This window comes from Medicago truncatula, chromosome 4, assembly GCF_003473485.1.
Source record: "Medicago truncatula cultivar Jemalong A17 chromosome 4, MtrunA17r5.0-ANR, whole genome shotgun sequence".
In the NCBI taxonomy this organism is placed as follows: domain Eukaryota; kingdom Viridiplantae; phylum Streptophyta; class Magnoliopsida; order Fabales; family Fabaceae; genus Medicago; species Medicago truncatula.
Window position 1 is genome coordinate 7,579,397 of NC_053045.1, and position 21,282 is coordinate 7,600,678.

General features: G+C 33.0%; 2 protein-coding genes and 1 long non-coding RNA gene across 3 annotated transcripts; 1 reads left to right on the forward strand and 2 right to left on the reverse strand.

The window, feature by feature from the left end:
- Positions 1–12,389: 12,389 nt before the first annotated feature.
- Positions 12,390–12,713, reverse strand: LOC112420750 (uncharacterized mitochondrial protein AtMg00310-like). Its single transcript, XM_024780390.1, has one exon. It carries the CDS (start codon positions 12,711–12,713, stop codon positions 12,390–12,392), a length of 324 nt encoding a protein of 107 aa, XP_024636158.1.
- A 4,187-nt stretch (positions 12,714–16,900) lies between these two features.
- On the forward strand, positions 16,901–17,677 carry LOC112420751 (uncharacterized). The gene has a single exon (XM_024780391.1). The coding sequence runs from the start codon at positions 16,901–16,903 to the stop codon at positions 17,675–17,677; it is 777 nt and encodes a 258-aa protein (XP_024636159.1).
- Positions 17,678–17,775: 98 nt separating this feature from the next.
- Positions 17,776–20,926, reverse strand: LOC112421352 (uncharacterized). The gene is made up of 3 exons (XR_005645978.1): positions 20,617–20,926; positions 19,131–19,592; positions 17,776–18,237 (listed from the first exon to the last, which is right to left on the reverse strand). It is a non-coding gene; the product is annotated as an uncharacterized lncRNA (long non-coding RNA).
- Between the last annotated feature and the right edge of the window lie 356 nt (positions 20,927–21,282).

Consider the following 21,282-nt stretch of genomic DNA (forward strand, 5'->3'; position numbering starts at 1 on the left):
TTGAATTTTTTAGTTCCTTATATTTTTGGTTTGGTTGCTAAGCTATGATAAGTAAAAATGAAGCTATCAAGCATTCATTGTTTTATGGTGGGAAACGGAGGAACGTGTAGTTTGGGTTAACAGAGACGACAAATGAAACGTGAAGTCAATGACCGTTAAGTGCCATGTGTTTGTTTGTTGTCTGTTTCAAAGCATGAAACAAGATTGGTTCAAGTTACCCCAACACAAAGCACAACACGAATCATACTTACTTACTTCATTTTATTTATTTTTAATATTCCCTTCATTTTCAACCATTCTTTTCTTTTTCTTTTTGTCATTTTCATTTTCTTTTAACATTGACACCTAATCCTCTTATGATGCCGTAATATGCTATTTTAGTGGGGTCCACTTTCTTGAATCCATGTATGAAACTTAGCTGGAAATATTGTTTTAGAAAACTTTAGTATTTATTTATTTTTTGACAGAGAGAAAGACTTTAGCTATCAACTAGCATCATAGTATGAACACATGTTGGAGTAGTTAATACTTGAGTTTAAGTTTGAAAGTTTTCAATTGGTACATGATACATAAATTTTATTGCAAATTATCAACGAGATTGATAATTCGTCTTAACTTCGTATAAAGTGTGTCTCTCGTAATCTTTTTTGTTAATCATATTATAGATGTGAAGTATTAATAATTAATTTTATCAATGACTGATATTCATCAAAGAATCAATGCTAACCATTTCTAGTTCATGGTCTTAATTTTTTCTTCTGTCTCAAGATGATTTTTCACATCAAAATAATCTGTTTTTTTTTATAATTTTTTTGTCATGTTTAGTATTTTTTTTTTTTTTAGGAAATCAAATTGATTGTTGCACATGGTATCATTAGTTACACAAATTACCGATATGAATATGATGCCACTAAAGTCTAAATAAGACTGTTCCTCATTAGGGGACTTGGCCTATGTTTTTAGTAAGAATGAGATCATCATATATATATATATATATATATATATAAAACCTTCTTTCAAAAAACTATATATAAATAAACCTTGAAGAGAATATTCACATAGATGCTTGATGCAGAGGGTTGAGAGTCTCTTTGCTGTTCACCACGTCTTTTTGTCGATCTTTGGAGAAGTTAATGGTAAAATATGCAATCAAATAAGTTGAATATTATCAGTATAATTTTCTATAAGATGATTATAATTTTTTTTTATTACCAAAAAGAAAAATATGGAATCGATGAACACAACTTGAAAAATGACGTACAAAACAACAAAGTTTGATAATGTTTATAACATTACTCTAGTCTGACCGAGGTTAGTCTTGAATGTTACCGACAAGAGAAGATGAAGCCTAATGAAGGTAAAGACGTAGGTGAATTGATGTTGACACATGAAACACGAGTAATTTATCAAAATGTTCCTCGGTATTTAACTGCCGAATTATGGAATCGGCTGCAGTTAACTATCGAGGAAAACTGAAAACTTCGGCAGTTAACTGTCGAGGAAACCTCAAACCTGTTTTTTTTTGTTGACAAAAACCATAAATTATCATTAATAATATTTATTGATTTTAAATGTTTCAATCATTATTCTGTACATTTCAAACAATTGCAGTATTCGATCACTTTTCTTACTAGTAATAGAAAAGAAGTTTTATTTCTACAAAAAAAAAAAGAGGTTTTATTAATAGAATAATTACAAATATAATTATTTGAAAAAGTAATAATAGGTTAGTCAAACCTATGAATAATGACAGACATTAATGAAATTAATTACAAATATAATAATGTTTTTTGTTGTTGCATTTTTTTTTTTATAAATCACCATTTTAGGTCCATTAATTATCGATGACAAACATTTTTATTTTTTGTTGTTTCCTTTTCCATGTTAATTAAAGTAATAATATCTGAAATATTAGTATAAAGTAATAATAGGTTAGTCAAATCTATGAATAATGACAGACATTAATGAAATTAATTATTAATAATTACAAATATAATTATTCTATCATTCGCAACGTAACGTTTTTGTTGTTGCATATTTTTTTATTGAATCACCATTTTAGATCCATTAATTATCGATGACAAACATTTTTATTGATCAATTGAAGTACAAGAATGACAGTGAACGAACGAATAAAGTTGGGGATTCCAAAGTTTGCTTGGCATCCTCTTCGTATCTATTTCGTTCCGTTTTTGGTCTTCTCACTTTGATGGTGAATGGGTACAATATAGAATGTTCCATCGCTCTACTGAAAAAAGGGAATTCTTAATTGAAGAAGAAGGCTGGTGAGGCAGAAGACACCTCTAAATTGACAAATTGAGGTTGTAACATCCCGTTTTTTCAACATAAAAATTTCAACAATAATCAGAGTCAACATCTTAATTCGACAACCTCTTATATTAATCCAATAATTTAGAACATCATCATCTTCATCAACTTAGACCGACTCATGCAGCTTAGTTAAATAACAACAGCAACATAGGCAGTATACAAAAACAGCATGACATAATAATATCAATTGCAATTCATCAACATCTTACATATTCAAATATTATTCAAGTAATGCATAAAACATTATATCACATCATAATTAGCAACAACACATCTTAAACAACTTCACAGATTATAATTAACCTCTTCATTAAGTCTTAATGCTACTCAAAGGTTCAACTCTCGACAACTCTTGCAACAAAGGTCGCAAAATCTAACAAGACACTCTGTTTCCGGGTCACTCGCGAGGCGAGAGCCTCTGCTCGCCATGGCGAGTTCAGGTCAGAATCCCATAAGTTTCATTCCAGGTTCAATCTCATCCTACATTCTTTCCTAATCATTATTAGACATGTTCAGGCACTCATAGGCATCTAAGGTTCAACTCAAAAGTCAAAATTACGAAATCTTGCATGCTCTTTGGTCAAGCTCGCTAGGCGAGTTCATCTGCTCGCTATGGCGAGTTGCGACGTGCAACTCGCGAAGCGGGGAAAAGTTACTCACGTGGCGAGCGATGAAGTTCATCACTCGCCGTGGCGAGGATCATAGCTCGGGAGGCGAGCGATGAACGTCGCTACGGGCTGAAGTGCAGTTTCACCTAAAAATCATCAACTCTCATGGTTTTAAGCCTAATCTCGATTCCAGAATTCATCATAATCATTATCTAAGGTCTAGGAATAATTTCTACATCAATCTAACAACTTTTCACCGTTTAATCATCAATTCTATCAATTTGACCTAATTTCCGATTCTTCTTAAACTCATCCTAATTCATGTTAAATGTAACCGTTGATTCACATACTTAATAGAATTCAAAAGTTAGTCTCACCCTTATCTTATAGATGAAAATCGCAGCCTCTAGGTCTTCTCCCTCTTCTCTTTGCTTTTTCTCCCTTTTCTCCAAAATTGATCGTAAGTACAATGTTTTTCTAAACTAGGTTTTCCCTATTTATATCTCCTCCAATTATCTTATCTTATTTCTCTTTCTCCCACAAAACTCTCTAAAATCTCAAAACAACCCCTAAACTCAATATTTATTTTATTTTCAAATCTTATTTTATTAAACAATAAAATAAGTCACAACTCCTCATAAATCTCATAAAATCACCTCAATCATATAAATCATCTAAATCACACATATATTATATAAATATAATATAAACTCATCTAAGTAACTTCTAGAATCAATTAAATAATTAAATAATTCGAAACGGGCGTTACAACTCTCCCCAACTTATAAGATTTTCGTCCTCGAATATTTATCTCAAGCAAACAACTTTGGATAAGATTCCAGCATCTTACTTTCTAGCTTCCACGTTAAGCTTTCACCAGTCGCTCCGTCCCAAACGACTCTTACAAGAGGTATCTCCTTGCCTCTTAACGTCTTCACTTTTCGATCATCAATCCTTACCGGTATAGTCTCAACCGTAAGGTTATCTCTAACTTGCACATCATCACTTTGGATCACATGGGATGGATCCGGTAGATACTTCCGAAGTTGCGACACATGAAACACATCGTGCAAATTCGAAAGATGCGGTGGTAAACCCACTCGGTACGCCACCGTTCCAACTCTTTCCGATATATGGTACAGACCAATAAATCTCGAAGTCAACTTCTTTGACTTCAAAGCTCATCCAACACCAGTCACAGGAGTGACTCTCAAAAATACGTGGTCTCCTTCTTGAAACTCAAGATCTTTTCTACGCTTATCATGGTAACTCTTTTGTCGACTCTTCGACGCTTTCATCTTCTCTTGAATCATCTTAACCTTCTCAGTAGTTTGCTGAACAATCTCTGGTCCTAAGACCACTCTTTCACCTGATTCAAACCAACACAACAGAGTTCTGCATCTCCGACCATACAAAGCCTCATAAGGTGCCATTCCAATACTAGAATGATAACTATTATTATACGTGAACTCTATCAATGGAAGATGACTATCCCAAGTTCCTCCTTGCTAAAGAACCCAAACCCTCAACAAATCTTCTAACGACTAAATCGTCCTCTCCGACTGACTATCTGTCTGCGGATGATATGCTGAACTCAACCTCAACTTAGAACCTAAAGCCTCTTGCAAACTTTTCTAAAATCTAGAAGTAAATTTTGGATCTCTATCTGACACAATGCTCGAAGGAACACCATGCAACTTCACAATTTCTCGAATATAGATCTCTGCCAACTGAGAAACAGGAAAACTAATATTAATCGGAAGAAAATGAGCCGACTTCGTCAATCTATCAACAATCACCCTAATCGCGTCATTCCCTTTAGGAGTATTCGACAAACTTGTCACAAAATCCATGGATATACTATCCCATTTCCACTCTGGCACATCTAAAGACACCATCATACCAGCAGGTTTCTGATGCTCAACCTTCGATTTCTGATAAATCAAACAAGAATACACAAATTGTGCAACATCACGTTTCAATCCAGACCACCAAAACAACCTCTTTAGATCATGATACATCTTCGTAGCTCCCGGATAAATACTTAAGTTACTTCTATGGCTCTCTTCAATAATCATTTTCTTCATCTCATCATCGTCTGGAATACAAATCATACCTCGAAACCTCAACACACCTTGATCATCGATTTTAAAATCACTGTCTTCAGTCTGATCACTAGCAACCAACAAGTCTACAAACTTAACATCAAGGATTCTTGGAGGTTAAGAAACCGTTTGTTTGACTTTCTCAATACCATTCAAGGATTTTGTTTTTGAGTATCTCATATCTTCAAAGAAGACAATAATTGTGCAGATAAGTTGGCTATTTGTGTATTTTAGATCACTAGTGTGGTGTGGTGGAATTATACGCCAACTTAATCTACAATGATTTTGCTCGCAATAAGAACGCACTGCCTTTTTTTTTTTTTTTTTTCGTTTCCGTTGATTCCTTTTTTGGTATTATTTTCCTAATGTAAGTTGACCTTAGTTTTCTTTAGACCTGTTAGATTACTTTTCACTCTTTGTTCTCTTTATCGGGTTTTATTCATTTGGAGTTTTACTGATAAGGGTTTTAATAAGGCAATTGTTATTCGTTATTGAAATTGTACAATTAAGTTTTGGGCTAGTCCTCCTAAGTCTTTTTATCCTTATCTATTTAATATTACTTAGTAGGGTGTTGGAAATGACAAATTGTGGTTGTGGGATGCTAACATAGTTTGAATGTCATCTCCATCAAGTGATGCCTTTGCACTCAGATTTTGTTTTTTACTTAAAAATTAGAATATCATTAAATAATAAAATAATCCAACACTTAGTTGACTACAAACCTAATTAATTAAACAATAAATTGAACAACAATATCCAAGCCTTATGCTACTAAGTGGGGTCGTTTACATGGATTAATTTATGCTATAATATTCTATATCATAAATCATATTTAGATCTAACGCATTAACCTCTAAATCTTTCATAATAATTTCACTTATATTTCTCTAGGTCTTCCTCCACCTCTTATGTTCTGACTCTCATCCATCTGATCTACTCTTCATACTATAACATCTACATGTCTTCTCTCTATATGCCCAAACCACTTAAACCTATTTTCTATCATATTTTCTACTATAGGTGCTATTCCAACTCTGTCTCTAATCATGTCATTCTAATCATATCCCTTCTAGACTTACCACTCATCCAGCACAACATCCTCATCTCTGCTACACTTACTTGCTTCTCGTGTTGGTTCTTAACTGCCTAAAACTCCGTACCATACAACATCGCCGATCTAACTGCTGTCTAATAGAATTTTCCTTTCATGGTACTTTCTTATTGTATAAAACTTATGAGGCATTCTTCCATTTCAACCACCCAACTTGAATAATATGATGTACATCTGCATCTATTTATTCGTTATTTTATACTATAGACCCACAATATTTAAACCGTGTAATTTAAGATATGATATGATCTTCAACTTTCACCTAAGGATAAAATAAGTTAGTTTAATGGATGCTTTGAAATATGGAAGCCCTCACAATGATTATTTTTTTTGAAGAACCCTCACAATGATTATTGTGATAGGTTTGTTCAATTGATGCTCTCTATAGTTTTTATAAAGGGGCATGATGCTTATTATCCAAACCCCACCACCAGCCTTCTAACCAGGAATGCTATTATCAACTTTATAGAATAGAATAGATACAACTAAACTTTAAATCTTAGTTTAATTACCGTGCAATAAGCTTGCACTTTGGTTGCAAATGTGTGTGTACGTGTTAGAAAAAGAGACAGTACTATGATTGGTGGGGGATTTTGTTATTAATTTTTTGTGCATACACCATGTGGAAACCAACATGGTTTGGTTTGTTATTCCTTGGCTATCCTTGGCCTGCACTAATAAAACATTTCATTTGAGTTTAAATTATATTTTATTTAAATTTATCTTTTTTTTAATAGTGTAGTATCTTTAACACTAGCTTGTCTTTAATTAATTCCATTGATCAATGATAATCAAGTTATCAGATGAGTGGTTGGCTTGGGATCTTGGAGTGTGCTCCTTTCAAGGTTTTAGGTTCGATTCTCTCTGGTGCAAATTTTGGTGGACATATCTATACAGAGCATAGCTTAGAACGGCCCCCTCCGTAAGTGGGCGGTGGGATTGGTCCCTTCGAATTAGTCGGTCCTTGGATCGGATATCGAGTTTTAAAAAAAAAGTTAACAGATGAACTCAAATAATTTCAACTAAAAAGGCTTTGAATTTGATCTTATTGGCAGTATTTTATTGATCAATTCTCCATTACATGCTTTTGCTAAAGTTTTTGTCATATAACCTTTGAATGGACACCATTCATCATTATAAATTTTCATCCAATTAATTAAAAACATATAGTTAATTCATTATATTTTGTAAAAAAAAATCATTATATTTTAGAATCTGGGTATTTCTAAATATCCATTGATGTACAACCGAGTCTAGCACAATTTTTTTTTTTTTGAACAAGCATCTAGCACAAATTATTGATGTGTAATATGTGAACCACCTAATTTGTGCTAATCTAGCACAAATTATTGATGGGTAATGTGTGAGTGTTGTAAATATCCAATTCGTCCCAATATTTATTATGTTTCATGGCTTTAATTTTTGAAATGAAGGAAATACTAATTGATTTTTAAAGTTAATTTATTTTTTGAAAGGTTACTTATTTTATTTGTTTTCATTAAATAAACTAAATATAAGGAAGTGCTCGTTTTTCTGACAAATGGGAAATGCTTGTTTTTTTTGTTGTTGAGAAAATTAAGATATTATTTTGAAAAGGAAATCACACTAAAATGGATCTATATATAATTAGCAACTTGGGCATGATTACTAAACTATAATAATTTTTAGGTGAAAGGTACAATTTGACATAATAATTTATACTATCATAGTTGTATGCCTTTATTTTCAAAGCCTTCATATTAAATAAGAAGTGTGGATGGGGAACTTGGGATCCATGTATGAGGACAATCATGGGAAAATGGGAAGAAATTTTTTAGGTTATGGATGGTGGAGGGTACCCCTCCATTGATTCTATGCTTACATATGTTTGGTCACAAGAAAAAAAATATAGAAGCTAAGTGGAGGATTTGGTCCCCCAACTCCAAGTTGTCCCCTTGACTTTACTTTTGACCATATTTTAGCATCTTCACTTCTTTGTCACCCCTTTGTATCTACTTGGTCTCTTTCTAAACGTAAAAAAAATTTAACGCAAAAATAAGCATGAAAATATTTTTTTTAAACTATCAAATGTTATATTGTTAGTCCATGTGAGTTCAACTCAGTTGATAATTAAAGATAATGCATAAAATATATAAGATCTGGGATTGAAACGTCGGACAGAAAAAAAAAAATTATATTGTTAGTATATGTTAGAAATAGGGATAAATCTTCAAATTATTTATCAATTCACCTCTTAACACTCCTTCATCTTGGTGCTGATAACTTGTTAGAAAGACATGATATACCTAATTACATCATTAAACACATTTAATTTACTTAATTGAGTATAGAGACTCAACATTTAGTGTTGGACAACTATTTAAGAAAAAAGCGGTAGGACTAGGAATATGTTGGGTTCAAAATAGAATTTAGATCAATTCATCATTTTATTTTGATAAAAAAATTCATCATTATTCTAACCCTGGATAATGTATGCAACAGAATATTTATAATGTTAGAATTTGGATCAATTCAACATTATTCCATGTAAATAAGAGACAAAAGACATTAATCCTACGAGGAAGAAAAAAGTATCCATGTGAAATGGTATGATTCTTGTTTATATGTTTTTTTTTTAATTTTTATTTATTTTGTTTGTCTATCCATTTTTTATTGGGTAATGACATTTTATAATTTTGTTGCAAGTGACAGATATTTTTTTGAGTGGCATTGAAGAACAATTTGACATTCTATACTATGTAGGTTGGATTATAATCCTAGTCAATGAGTCATACGATCCTTGTGCAACCAAAGATAATTGGATTTTTTTATCTTCATTATTCTCCTCTTTCAATTTACTTCAATTGTGTTAGAAAAGGCATTGAAGTGGTAAATCTCTTTTTATATATTCTGTCACTACCATCAAGATAATATTATTGAGATTGGACTAAGATATTTTTTAGCATCATTGCTCTTTTCCTATCTCATTTTGCTTATTGCCGTAAGATAGTCGAACGTGAGTTAACTCACACTGAAAAATACACTTATGTGAGTTAACTTACATTGAAAATACACTTGCGTGAGTTAACTCACGTAGGATGAGAATGAGCAAAAATCAATGGGAGACGAGCAACTCTTTTTTTTTTGAGACAGCCCAATCCAGCAGTTTGAATCAGATCCTCTTGGGCCATCATTAGACATCAAGATATAACAATACAGTGGAAACTATCATTTTGACACCCCATTATTTTTTAAAAACCACACCGAGGTATATTTTTGGACGGGAAAATGCAGCGATTTTGTCCGAATTTATTCATCCAAAAGATAAAAAAAAAAGTTTTTATTTTCCGGATTTATCCGTCTGAAGTACATGTGAGAGGTGAAAAACAAACTCCCTATACCGAAAGGCAGAAACATTTTTTTTTAATTTATTTTTTATTTATTTTTAAATAAAAAAGGGAAGATATATATATTTTGTGCCGTTTGAAGCATAATTTCAATTAATTTAGGCCGCCAAGAACGCTTAGATGAGATGACACAGGTTTCTTCTAGCTTAACCAAGGTTTTGGGTTTGAATACAGTCTTGAGTATGCAGCAAAGTTAAAACTCTTAGGGAGAGCTTACCGCCCATTTAGGTCTTACAATGCTCAAGAGATTAGTCTGCACAGTTGCACGCGGAGATACCCGATTTACACAAACAAACAAAAAAAATTTAGGCCATACAACAAGATACATTCCAAAATTATTTGCGGTTCTTTTAAAAAAAAACATGAGGTATAGAAAAATGCCTAATATTGTCTTAATCATGAAAAGATGGTATTTGGATTATGCAGATTTACCTATCTAATTCATTTAGGCTCGTTGGACATTGTTATCAAAGACCATAGATTTTCTTTGAAAGCGTATAAGTATAAAAATGATTAAGTAATCAAGCAGCATTTGCCTACCCTAAACCTTAAGAGCCACTAATCTTATATAATATAATTCAAAGTCACATATGAGTTATATGATAGGTGGAAGTAGTAATCCATGCCCTAACAGCATGATTAGTCACCAATCGTCCCTATTAACAATGATATTAGTGATTCTAAAGGCCAAATGAAGGACGTGGCTTGCTATAAGAACAAACAAAACTAGTGCACAACCACCATATTAATATAAAGTGAATTTTTTTCAATACTATTTAATTTAATAGAAGAAAGTGATTTATAGACTATGCAAGATTTTGGTACAATTTTTTATTGAGGTGAAGGATTTTGGCACATATCTACAAGTCATTGAAATACATATATGATTTTGTGCTTATATACTTTTTTTTTCTTTCTGACTCAATGTGCTTATATATATATATATATATATATATATATATATATATATATATATATATATATATATATTGATGTTATTAACAATTATTTATGGTTACAAAACTAAAGGGAAAAGAAAACAAAACAAAAAGAGAGAAAAGCTAAGCTCTCCTATTAATGAACAATTAATCAGGGCTTGGAAACGACATGGTGTAAAGAAGGTAGGGGTGGAGTTGTTCATGTTTTTTTTTTATCGGGAAATAAGTTGGGTCTTCACTCTTAAAATTTTAAGGGTTTTTTTATCTTAAGAGAAGACGATCTCAATAATCAAACGTTTGATTTATCGTAAAAATGTCTCATATTGTGGTCCTTTCAAATAGTAAAACGAGCTGAAATTCAAATAATATTATAAACTAAAAGAGACTTGTTGGAAAAACTCCCAAGACCTTCAAACTGAAGAAAGTGCCATGTTTGTTGGAAAAGATTAAACTCCAAGCCTTTTGGTGGTTTAAATCTTATTATGCTGTTTCTGATTTCGAGTATTCAGTTTAGAGGTTAAATTCTTTATTATGTTTTAAGGTTGTAATTTTATTTTTCTTGGTTACGTTGTGGTAGCATGTGAATCGTCTTATTGTAATTTTTGGATTCTTTAACTTCCTTTGATACACCTTGTGCTAGAGAAGCTTGTGTTGTGTTGATTTTTATATTATATTTTGTTTAGCTTCTTAAAAAAAAAATCAAAAGTTCGATAAAAAATTAAATATAATCTGGTTAAATATTGTTTCAGTCATAATTTGCACTTGCATTCTCCCAAAATATTCTTTGTCAGCTTAAGCTAATTAATCGTTAGAGCTTAATCACTTGGTTAGATACTTGGATTTTAAAGACCTTCACAAATATTGTATTGTCATTGCGGCTGTAACCATAATTTAAAATCTTGTTATATTTTTTTTGGTTACAATAAAATCTGGTTATTTATCAACAATATCCAAGCATGCTAGTAATGAAGATTTAATTGAAAAATCTTTTTTCTTAACAAGCAAAAATGAATTATATTAACACTGCTATAGCCGTTTCCTCAGCATAAGGTGTACCATAAAGACTGCTAAAAAAACAAGTAGTTCAAAAGGATTACAAAAAAGGCCTAGCCAATGCCTAAACACGACAAATGGCTTACCGCCACAAATGTTCACCAAATACAAAGAGAGCCTTTTTGGCTTTTATCCACCATAAAGAATAATATTTGACTTAGTCTAATAGCTGATCTATGTAACATTCTTTGTGTTTAAATAATCTGTTATTTCGTTCATTCCATAAAATCCAACTAGTAAGGAGCCAAACAAGCGGGAGAAAAGACCTTTGTGCTTTCAAACCACCTGTGTAATAAATAAATTGATTAAAGTGATATGAAATATCTTGATTGTCCAACCTATCGAAACCGATCAAAGACCGCAGTAAAGGCCACAATGACCTAAAGCATCTACACGATTAAAACAAATGACGGGCATCCTCCAGCTACCCCACAACTAGACACACATAAACACGCCTCTGAAACAAGCACTCCTCGCGTTGCCAAGTTGGACTTAGTCGGAAGGCTACCGCGAAGCATCCTCCAAGAAAAAATGGAAACCGTTAGCGAAACCTGTTTATGCCAAATTAAATCCAAATCATGCCGAACATGCAGATTCTCTTTAGCAGTGAGCATAACATACACACCATGAACTGAGTAACCTCCGGAAGGATCCAGTAGCCACACATCATATGAAAGAGTCTGCAGAGAAACATCAAGCAGTAATAACCTACACCTCTCTAGTAACTCCTCCTCCCACACCCACAAACTCCTATGCCACCGCCACACCTCACCCATTCCCCCCCAACCACGCGAAAACATGTCTTTAAACGTTACCGATTTATTTACAGCTAAATCAAATAACCTGCTAACGTGAATTCAAAATGGAACATCACCACACCAACGATCATGCCAAAAAAGAGTATCCACCCCATCTCCCACACGTCGCACAACACAACCCTCAAACCACCCACTTGCGCCAGCCCCAACCCCATCCCTAATCTTCACAACCTCCTTCCACCAAATAGAACCACTCCGGCCCCCATCCTCCAACCTCTCATCCTCCTCACCATATCTAGCTATCAAAACCCGATACCACAAACCCTCTCGATCAACTAACAAACTCCAACACAACTTTCCCAACAACGCCTCATTAAACTCCCTCAACTGCCTAACACCCAAACCTCCATACTCCTTTAGCATACAAACGACCTCCAGCCTACCCAAGAAACTTTTCTATGATCCTCACTCCCTCCTAAAAAAATTTAATCAAAAGAGATTCTATGGAAGAGATTATACTTGATGGAGAAGGAAAGAACATAGACAGGCAGAGAAGGCGTAACAGACTTTAGAAGAATCAACCGGCCACCGAATGAAAGAAATGCCAACCAGACAGTCTAGATTTTATACGGCTAACAACAAGTTCCGAAAACGACAACCTCCGGGGGTTATCATCAATCGACAATCCTAGATAAAGGAAGGGCACTTTACCCATTTACAACTCAAAATCGAAGCTGCCTCATTCAACCATGAATCAATCAACCAACATGCTTTTGTGAAAGTTAACTTTTAAACCAGACACAACCTAAAAAAGGACTAAAACCAATCCTTAATCCTTGACAAAGTGGCTTATCACGTTGGTATAGTTTATTCACTAAAAAAAGATGGTGTAGTTTATTATAAGAATTTGAATTTTGTTTACAAGAATATTTGATCTATTTCCAAAATATTTATACAACAACAAATTATAAAACAGGAACCACTGGTTTTATTATTATTATTTCCCCCTATATTTATGGGCTATTGTCTACTATTTGGTGAACTATATCCCCTTACGCACCATCCAATTTGTAAGCCATAATTACATGTTGAACCCCATGATTATATTATTGGCCTTATTGTACTTGATGAATGATAACGTCAAATTAACATTGATGTACTAGCCTCAAGTTTCAGACCACAATCCAAAGATATAATAACGTCAAAGATATGATTGGAAATTTCACAAATTCCATGAGTAGCGTAATTTAATTGATTGGAAAAAGAAAGTTTGTGAAAGGAAAAGATTGAAAGAGAAAAACAAATTAAAAGGGAAAAAAAATTCTATGATATTTTGTAGTCAATATGTGTATAAAACACATAATAATGTAGATTTGTGTATAAAAACCCTAGCTTCATATGGCTTTTCATCTTCCTGTTTCTTTATTCACATGATAATGTAGTTTCACAAAAGTTCTACCAATATGCCGTAGTAAGATTGGTAGACAACTGAGTCCTTAAAACACATATAATTGTGCGTATGAAATTATATTTGTTTAGTGAGGCCAACTTGTGAAATGAATCTTGGTTCACAAAAGAAAAATATTTTTTGTTCTGCTATCCCAAAACCTATATATAGTTGACTAAGATAAATCTTTGGCTCAATTCCAATATTTCTTTTGGTCAGTAGACGAAATGGTAAAGACCACTGAAACTCACATATTATAGGGTTTCGGGTCCAAACCCGGGTGAAGGTGGCCAACCTAACAATTTCGGCATTGCCAGTTGAGTTAGACTTTACCAACTAATTAATATTAATTTCACTGTTTTGTAGATTTGGTCGCTCTATTTCAAAATCTGACAATTTTAGTTTGTCCATCATATTTTTGAACTAAAAATTGATGATGTGATATGTTTTAAATGATGTGGTATTTGTATTTATGCTTTACCTACTTAATTGAAATAGGGGCTCCACTCGTTACCAGTTACAGCAAAATGCAAGACTTGCCTTCAACTCAAACATATTTTGATGCAAGCACAAAAATGCTCTTTTATCAATTTTGAAGCCTTCTATTCATCTTCTGTCATTATTAGCTTCCACACATATAATTTATCAGTTTGTAGATTCTAATAATCCAATTTCTTGTGTCTCTAAAACCAAAAAAACTTGATTTTCATTTTTTCGCATACTCACAAATTGAAATGTTAGTATTATGTAAGATATGAGGATCAAACCCTCGACCTCTTTATCATTCCGCTCTTTAATACATCAACTTTAACCACCGAGTTAACTTTATATATCCTCGATATTAGACATTGGAATTCAACAACATCACATAAGTGCTTTTTGTTAGAAGTGCAAATAGGAAACAAGAAAATAAAATCATGGCAATGTTGATATATCTATCAGATAAAAACGATCGAAGCACATGAACATCAATACGAATTTAGAGAAGCACCATTACAAGACCTTTTTCAGCAACATTCCACTTTCTTTGAATCTTCTATTTGGATCCTCAACATAATGCCAGCTTGCAATATTGTTTGTCTGTTGTAGATCGATGCTCCTTGGTTGATATCTGAAAATTTAAGGCCGACTTGCGATTAAAGCCTCAAGTTATTTTTCAGCACATCGATCTGAGGACACATGTTTCCTCCGATAGAATGTATTGACACAATTGTTAATACATCTCTCGTCTAATGAATTATACAACCTGAGACGACAACTTTGTTGTAACAAAGAATAAATCAACAAAATATATCTTATGCTACTAGATCAAATAAAACTTCTGCATTCATATCGTTACATCTTTTAACAACATTATATACTAAATAGTGTTCATGGAACAATAGAGGTTTGTTCAAATTCCAAAATACTATAGCCGCTATTTAACAAAACGGCATGTGATAATGTATTATGTAAATTCTATGTTCTTAACAAGCTCATTTATAGTGTAACAGTATGCAAACAGCGGCTTGTTCACTTTCTGCTACACTACAAAGCTATAATGCTAAAATAACGGTTTGATATACTATATACTAATAGAGTATAGTGGAACAATAGTGATTTGTTAAAATTTTGCTATGTCATAGCACTATAACACAACTATTTTACATGGAAAAGTTAAAAATTTGACAACACTGTCCGTTGATAATACAACATAGACGATGCGACCATAATTTAAAATGTTAAATTAAGGTCTGTTTAGTTTAGATTGACTTACTTGAGTTTATTTACAGACATAAACACTTGTGAGACTATTTAAAAGATGCTTTTGAGGTCTCAAACATTTACATCTCTTGGTTAGTAATTTTAGATTATTTCAGGCTCTAAAGTTAGTGGCTCCGTTGGTGGGCGGGAGCCCAAGATATCATATTTTTAAGCCACTAAAATTATTATTTTTAGTCGGCAGTTAGTATTATATAGATATATTTTTTTTAATTTGTTTTGATTAATCCTATTGAAAATACATTTTTAGAGAACTTTTATTATAAATGAATCTTGTGCAACAAAAAGTACAAGAAGAAAAACATTGGGGAATAATTAAATGGGTACAATTTTATTGTTGAGTGTCATTCAAAGTATCTGAGACTGCCTGCTTTTTTTGGTAGATCTAAGAAACAGGTTTTCAATTTTGTCCAAGATAGGGTGTGGAAGAAGCTGAAAGGTTGGAAAGAAAAATTTCTATCAACTGCTGGGAGAGAAGTTTTGATCAAATCAGTGGTTCAAGCTATTCATACGTATGTGATGAGTTGTTTTCGACTTCCGATGGGTTTATGTGAGCATATTGAAAGTATGATTAGTAAGTTCTGGTGGGGTAGCAAACAAGGTGAACGTAAAATTCATTGGATTAAATGGGAGACATTATGTAAGGAAAAAAAGAAAGGTGGAATAGGCTTTCGAACATTTCATGAGTTTAACCTTGCAATGTTGTCTAAACAAGGTTGGCGGATTATGCACAACGACAACTTATTGATCTCACAATGTTTGAAATCAAGGTATTTTTCAAGAAGCAATTTTTTGAAAGCTTCAACTGGTTACTGCCCAAGTTATACATGGAGAAGTATTTTGCAAGCACGAGTGGATATTATTGAGAAAACTGGTATTTGGAGAGTAGGAGACGGTCGTCTAATTAATGTATGGGAGGATAATTGGCTTCCTTATCAAAATGGACACAAGATTTGGTCCCCTAAACCCCCTAATTGTGATATTATGTTTGTCTCAGATCTCATTCACCATGATATTCGATGTTGGAATGCTCCTTTAATTAATGAAACTTTTCTCCCTTTTAAGGCTCAACAAATTCTTCAATTGCTAATTTCTTTCTCTCAATTGCAATGAATTTGTGTGGGGTGCTTCACAGTCAGCTACTTTTTTTGTGAAGAGCTCATACCATTTCTTAAAGGCAAGGCATGAAGCAGATGGCTCACATAGCTCAATGCAGGACAATAATCACCAAGTGTGGAAAAAATTATGGAAAATAAAAAGTATTCCAAGACATATCCACTTTTCTTGGAGGATTCTACATGAAAAATTACTAGTAAAAAATGATATGTTTAAAAGAGGAATAAGCAGCGATCGACCGTGTGTTCTTTGTGGGGAACATAATGAGACAATTTCACACCTCTTTATGGAGTGTCATTGGTCAAAGCAGATATGGTTTGCTTCCTCTTTAGGTGTGGTATTTAATTCACATGAGTCCAGGTATGTTCCTTTTCATAAGTGGTTAAAGGAAAATATTATTGATGTCGATGAGGATATTATAGCCCATGTTCTGGCCTTGTGTTATGAGATATGGTGTGCTAGAAATAAGAAATGTTTTGAGGGGATTGATGTTGATTTGGCTGCCATTATTCAAAAGGCACAACGATCTATTGGGAATTTTAAGAGTGCTAGTACGATGTTGGTGGATACACTAAGTGGAGGTCCAATTTTGCCAATTTCTGATGTTCATTGGACACCTCCTTTTAGTGGTTTCTATAAGCTTAATGTTGACGCAGAAAGTCCGATAGAGGGTGATAAGTGGGGTATTGGTGTTGTGGTGAGAGATAATGAAGGTGTTGTCGTTGATGCTAGTTATTGGCAAGTCTTTTCATTACCAAATTCAGAGGTTGCAGAATCCTTAGCTATGCGGAAGGGTTTGGAATTTGCAAATGACATGTCTTTTCTGAATCTTATAGCAGAATCAGATGCTTCTAATGTGGTTTTAGCGTTAAATGCTCACCAACAACCTCCCAACTATGTTGGCTCTATTATTCGAGATTGTATAAGTATTAAGGGTAGTTTTCGTAGTTTAATTTTTTTGCATGTTAGGCGTGAAGCCAACCAAGCTGCTTATTATTTAGCTAAATATGCTCTTAAGAATTTAAATTGCATATGGGTCGAAGAAACTCCGTCTTATATTTAAGTCTTGACATTTGATTTATTGTCAGACTTTCGTTATTGAAATTGTCTTTAATGTAAAAAAAAAGTATATAAAAGGTAACATAGAGATACAACAGTAAGTTTCAAACAACTTTCCCTATTAGAATATTCTAAAGTCTTTTGCAGAAAATGTTACTTCTACCCAAGACAACATAAGACTAGAAATTCAATCATTCTAGAGAAAAAGATGGTATAATCTCATCTTAGGTGGTTTCGATGGGAGACATCAAATACATAACATTGAAGTCTAGATGTTCATAGTTTTTTACAAGCCTCATTTACTTATAAATAACATTATTATTATTTTTTAAATGGGAAAAGTTTTATTAATTAAATTGGTACTATTGATCATTTTACAACCGTTGTCAACCGCTGAGATGCAAATAATATTTTCGGTCTTTGATGTATAACCCAGTTCAAAATGTCAATTATCATTGATCTATGAAAAATAAACGCATAAACATCATTTGCATCTCTTCATTTTGTGCTTCCAAATCTTGAAATTCTTCAACAAAATGTGCTAACCAAGACAAGATACAACATCTGAGATAATCAACAATGCCACAAAACAAAAATAGCAAAAAATCAAAAGCCAAAGTTAGCAAATTGAGAGATAAAAAAAGATATAAGCCACTACAAAACAAAAAGCCAAGTTAACTCTAAGCAGAAATTAAGAAACACATCAACAAACATACTACAACAAAACTGCCGACAAAACAATACCATCCCGAGCCATTTTGAGACCGACCTACACAAGATACTACTTTGAATCCACGCTAGACAGACCTGCACCTCTTTCTGGATCCTTACCACCCTCCTAATTTACAAAATTATGTCATTGTTTTATTTAATAATAACCGACAGTTTTAACCTGTAGAATTCTGAGGGTTCAACTATTGTTAAACATTTATTTTTCCTGTCATAAGCCGTCCATTTTAAATGATGTTCATGATCATTAACTTGGATCATAACAACGCTTCTTATCTGAATAATCAAGGCGTACTTGCTAAGTACCTTGGTTCATTATAGTTAATAATCTTATTGACCACATGTAGGTAGGAATAAATTAATACTCTAGATTAACTATTACTTACTGAATGCAAATTTCATGAATTCGTGTATATTATTAATTAACTAGTAGTTGTCGAAGGGCTGCACTATAACAATGAATCAAGCTCTATAACTTTAACTTATTCTCTATTCCTTCTAAGGTTATCCCCTGTAGTTGCAGCCCTATTATGTGATGTATCAAATTCATTCATTCTGCAAATTATCAATCTAAATATCAATAACAAATTTCAATTGAAATGCATTTAAAGGGAATAAAATATATAAAACAGTTTTAGCTAATTTTCTCTATATGTATAAACTCATATTCATCTATCAATTTTTAGCTAAATGTTCTATCAACAATCAGAGCCATGTAGGAAACTCACCTCAAGGATTGATTTCTACTTGATGCCAAAAGCCCCAAACCACTAAATCTCTAAAAAAAATCTTGTAAGTTGTTTCAAGTTTCTAGCCTTGCTTCAAAGCTTCTTACCCTTCACCAATCTTTCTACTTCTGCCCCTTCACTTGAAAGCCAAAGAACCTTTTTGAAGCAACTTCGAATTTTACTATCTTTTCTTCAAAAGCTCTTTGTCTCTTATGATTCTTCTAATCTCGGATCCTAATAATCTCCAACATCTTAGCTTCCTACCACTTCCATCAATGGAGAGAGATCATGAGTTATCACATGCATGCTTGAATTCACACAAAAATGGAGGATTTGATGAAAGTTTGGGTGGGGAGGTTGAATTCATCCATGGAGAGGGAGAGGGAAAACGTCTTGTCATACCAATTGCTTTCTTTTAGCTTAATTGAAAGATTTGGCTAACGAATTTGAGTATGCAAGCATCTAAGGATTCAAAAATGGATGAATGGCGGTTAGTGTCATGGTGGGGCTGTACGAGAAAGAAGAACAAAGGAGAAATAAAATGATACATGCAAGCATCACTAATATTAACAAAGACAGGGTCACCATAACTTACTTTTTATATCCTAAACAATGGCAAAAAAATGATATATGCAAGGTTCACAATCGCTAATATTAACAAAGACACTTCAGTGGTGTGTATGAATGGATATAATGATAGAAAATAAGGCCTTGCAGTTAGAAGTTTACGAGCTACCTCAACAGTCTTAGGATATAAACCACCAAAGTCATTTGAACTTAGTTAGGACAGATCAACATCACTTATAATATGTGTGTTCTAACAACACTTTCTTTTCAACACTCACTCTAAAACTTATTCTCTTATTGGTGAAAGTAGGATCAACACTTTGAAAATAGATTATACATAAACATTGGTTTCACCTAATAAGAGAGTTGGTGTTAAAGTGAGTGTTGAAAAGAGTGTTGCTAGCACTCCTCCCTCTCGCTCACTCTAGACATTAATACTTCAAATTGAGCACACTCTAAAATACAATCCACCACACATGACCACAAATTAGAAGCAACATAGTTACTAAAATACCCTGTATATTTTAGAGGAAGGTTCGACTTCATTCTTGAATATCAGATATTTTTTCATCATCGTTTTTTTTTTTTTTTTTTTTACAAACACCCATAGAAAATTAATTACCCAGGAAACATAAAATTAAAATTGGCTAACTTAAAAACATATTCAAGTTCACAATTAAACAATTATTGTGCATTCACAATTTCAATATTAATAAAAAAAAACAGATAAAGTCAGGACAAGAACGATCAACACCAAGAAGGATAAAGGGAGAATCTATTCAACCAACTTTGCAATCAGATGAACGAATTCATAGAATTTCAGACAAAAAACCTAAAAATTGATACTGAGCAGAGGCAATAAAGGCATTAACAGCGTGAACAGCAAACGACCAGAAAGAGATAGCAATAAACCATGTACCTTAGTGAATCGCAGAAAAACCTTTGTCAGTCAATCGCCGCAAACGTCACTGCCTTCGTAAGTCTTGAATGTCCACACAAAAGTGGGAGGATTGAACAGATAAAGAATTTAGGGTTTTTGGGGATGAAACCAACGGATAGAGAATTTTTTGAGTCGTTTGGGATTTATCAACGGAAAGGGATGAGAAAATTAGGGATTCTGAGCTTCTCAGATGAACATGATTTTGGGGGTTTAGCTTTCGTGATTTTGAGAAGAGAAGAGAAGAAGGAGTTCAATTTTGATTTTGATTTTTGGTCAAAAGGTGTTTCAATTTTATTTAGCATTTGTCGTTAGTTTAACAAACTTATGTATATATTTTATTTTATTTAATAAATAACTTGAAATTATTCATATAAAAACGTTTTTTTTAGTATTGTCATTTATTTTTTATAAACAGCCGTTCTATTTGATATATACGAGAACGCTTTTAAGCCTTAGCATAATTTCTATTACGGGTCCATACCCTACCACAATGAAATACGCAAAACGTTGCATATGGCCCTCTACAAGAACAATTTTTTTACCTTTGCAAAATTAGGCGTTGTTATAGACTCAAAATGTTGTAGTGATTACTAGTTTGATATTTCAAAAGGATAAGTCATGGATCATTCAGATTACTGTTGTTGC

Bases quoted from the DNA above. Each gene is read 5' to 3' on its own strand.
- LOC112420751 (XM_024780391.1), top strand. From the start codon at position 16,901: ATGGAGTGTCATTGGTCAAAGCAGATATGGTTTGCTTCCTCTTTAGGT.
- LOC112420750 (XM_024780390.1), bottom strand. From the start codon at position 12,713: ATGCTAAAGGAGTATGGAGGTTTGGGTGTTAGGCAGTTGAGGGAGTTT.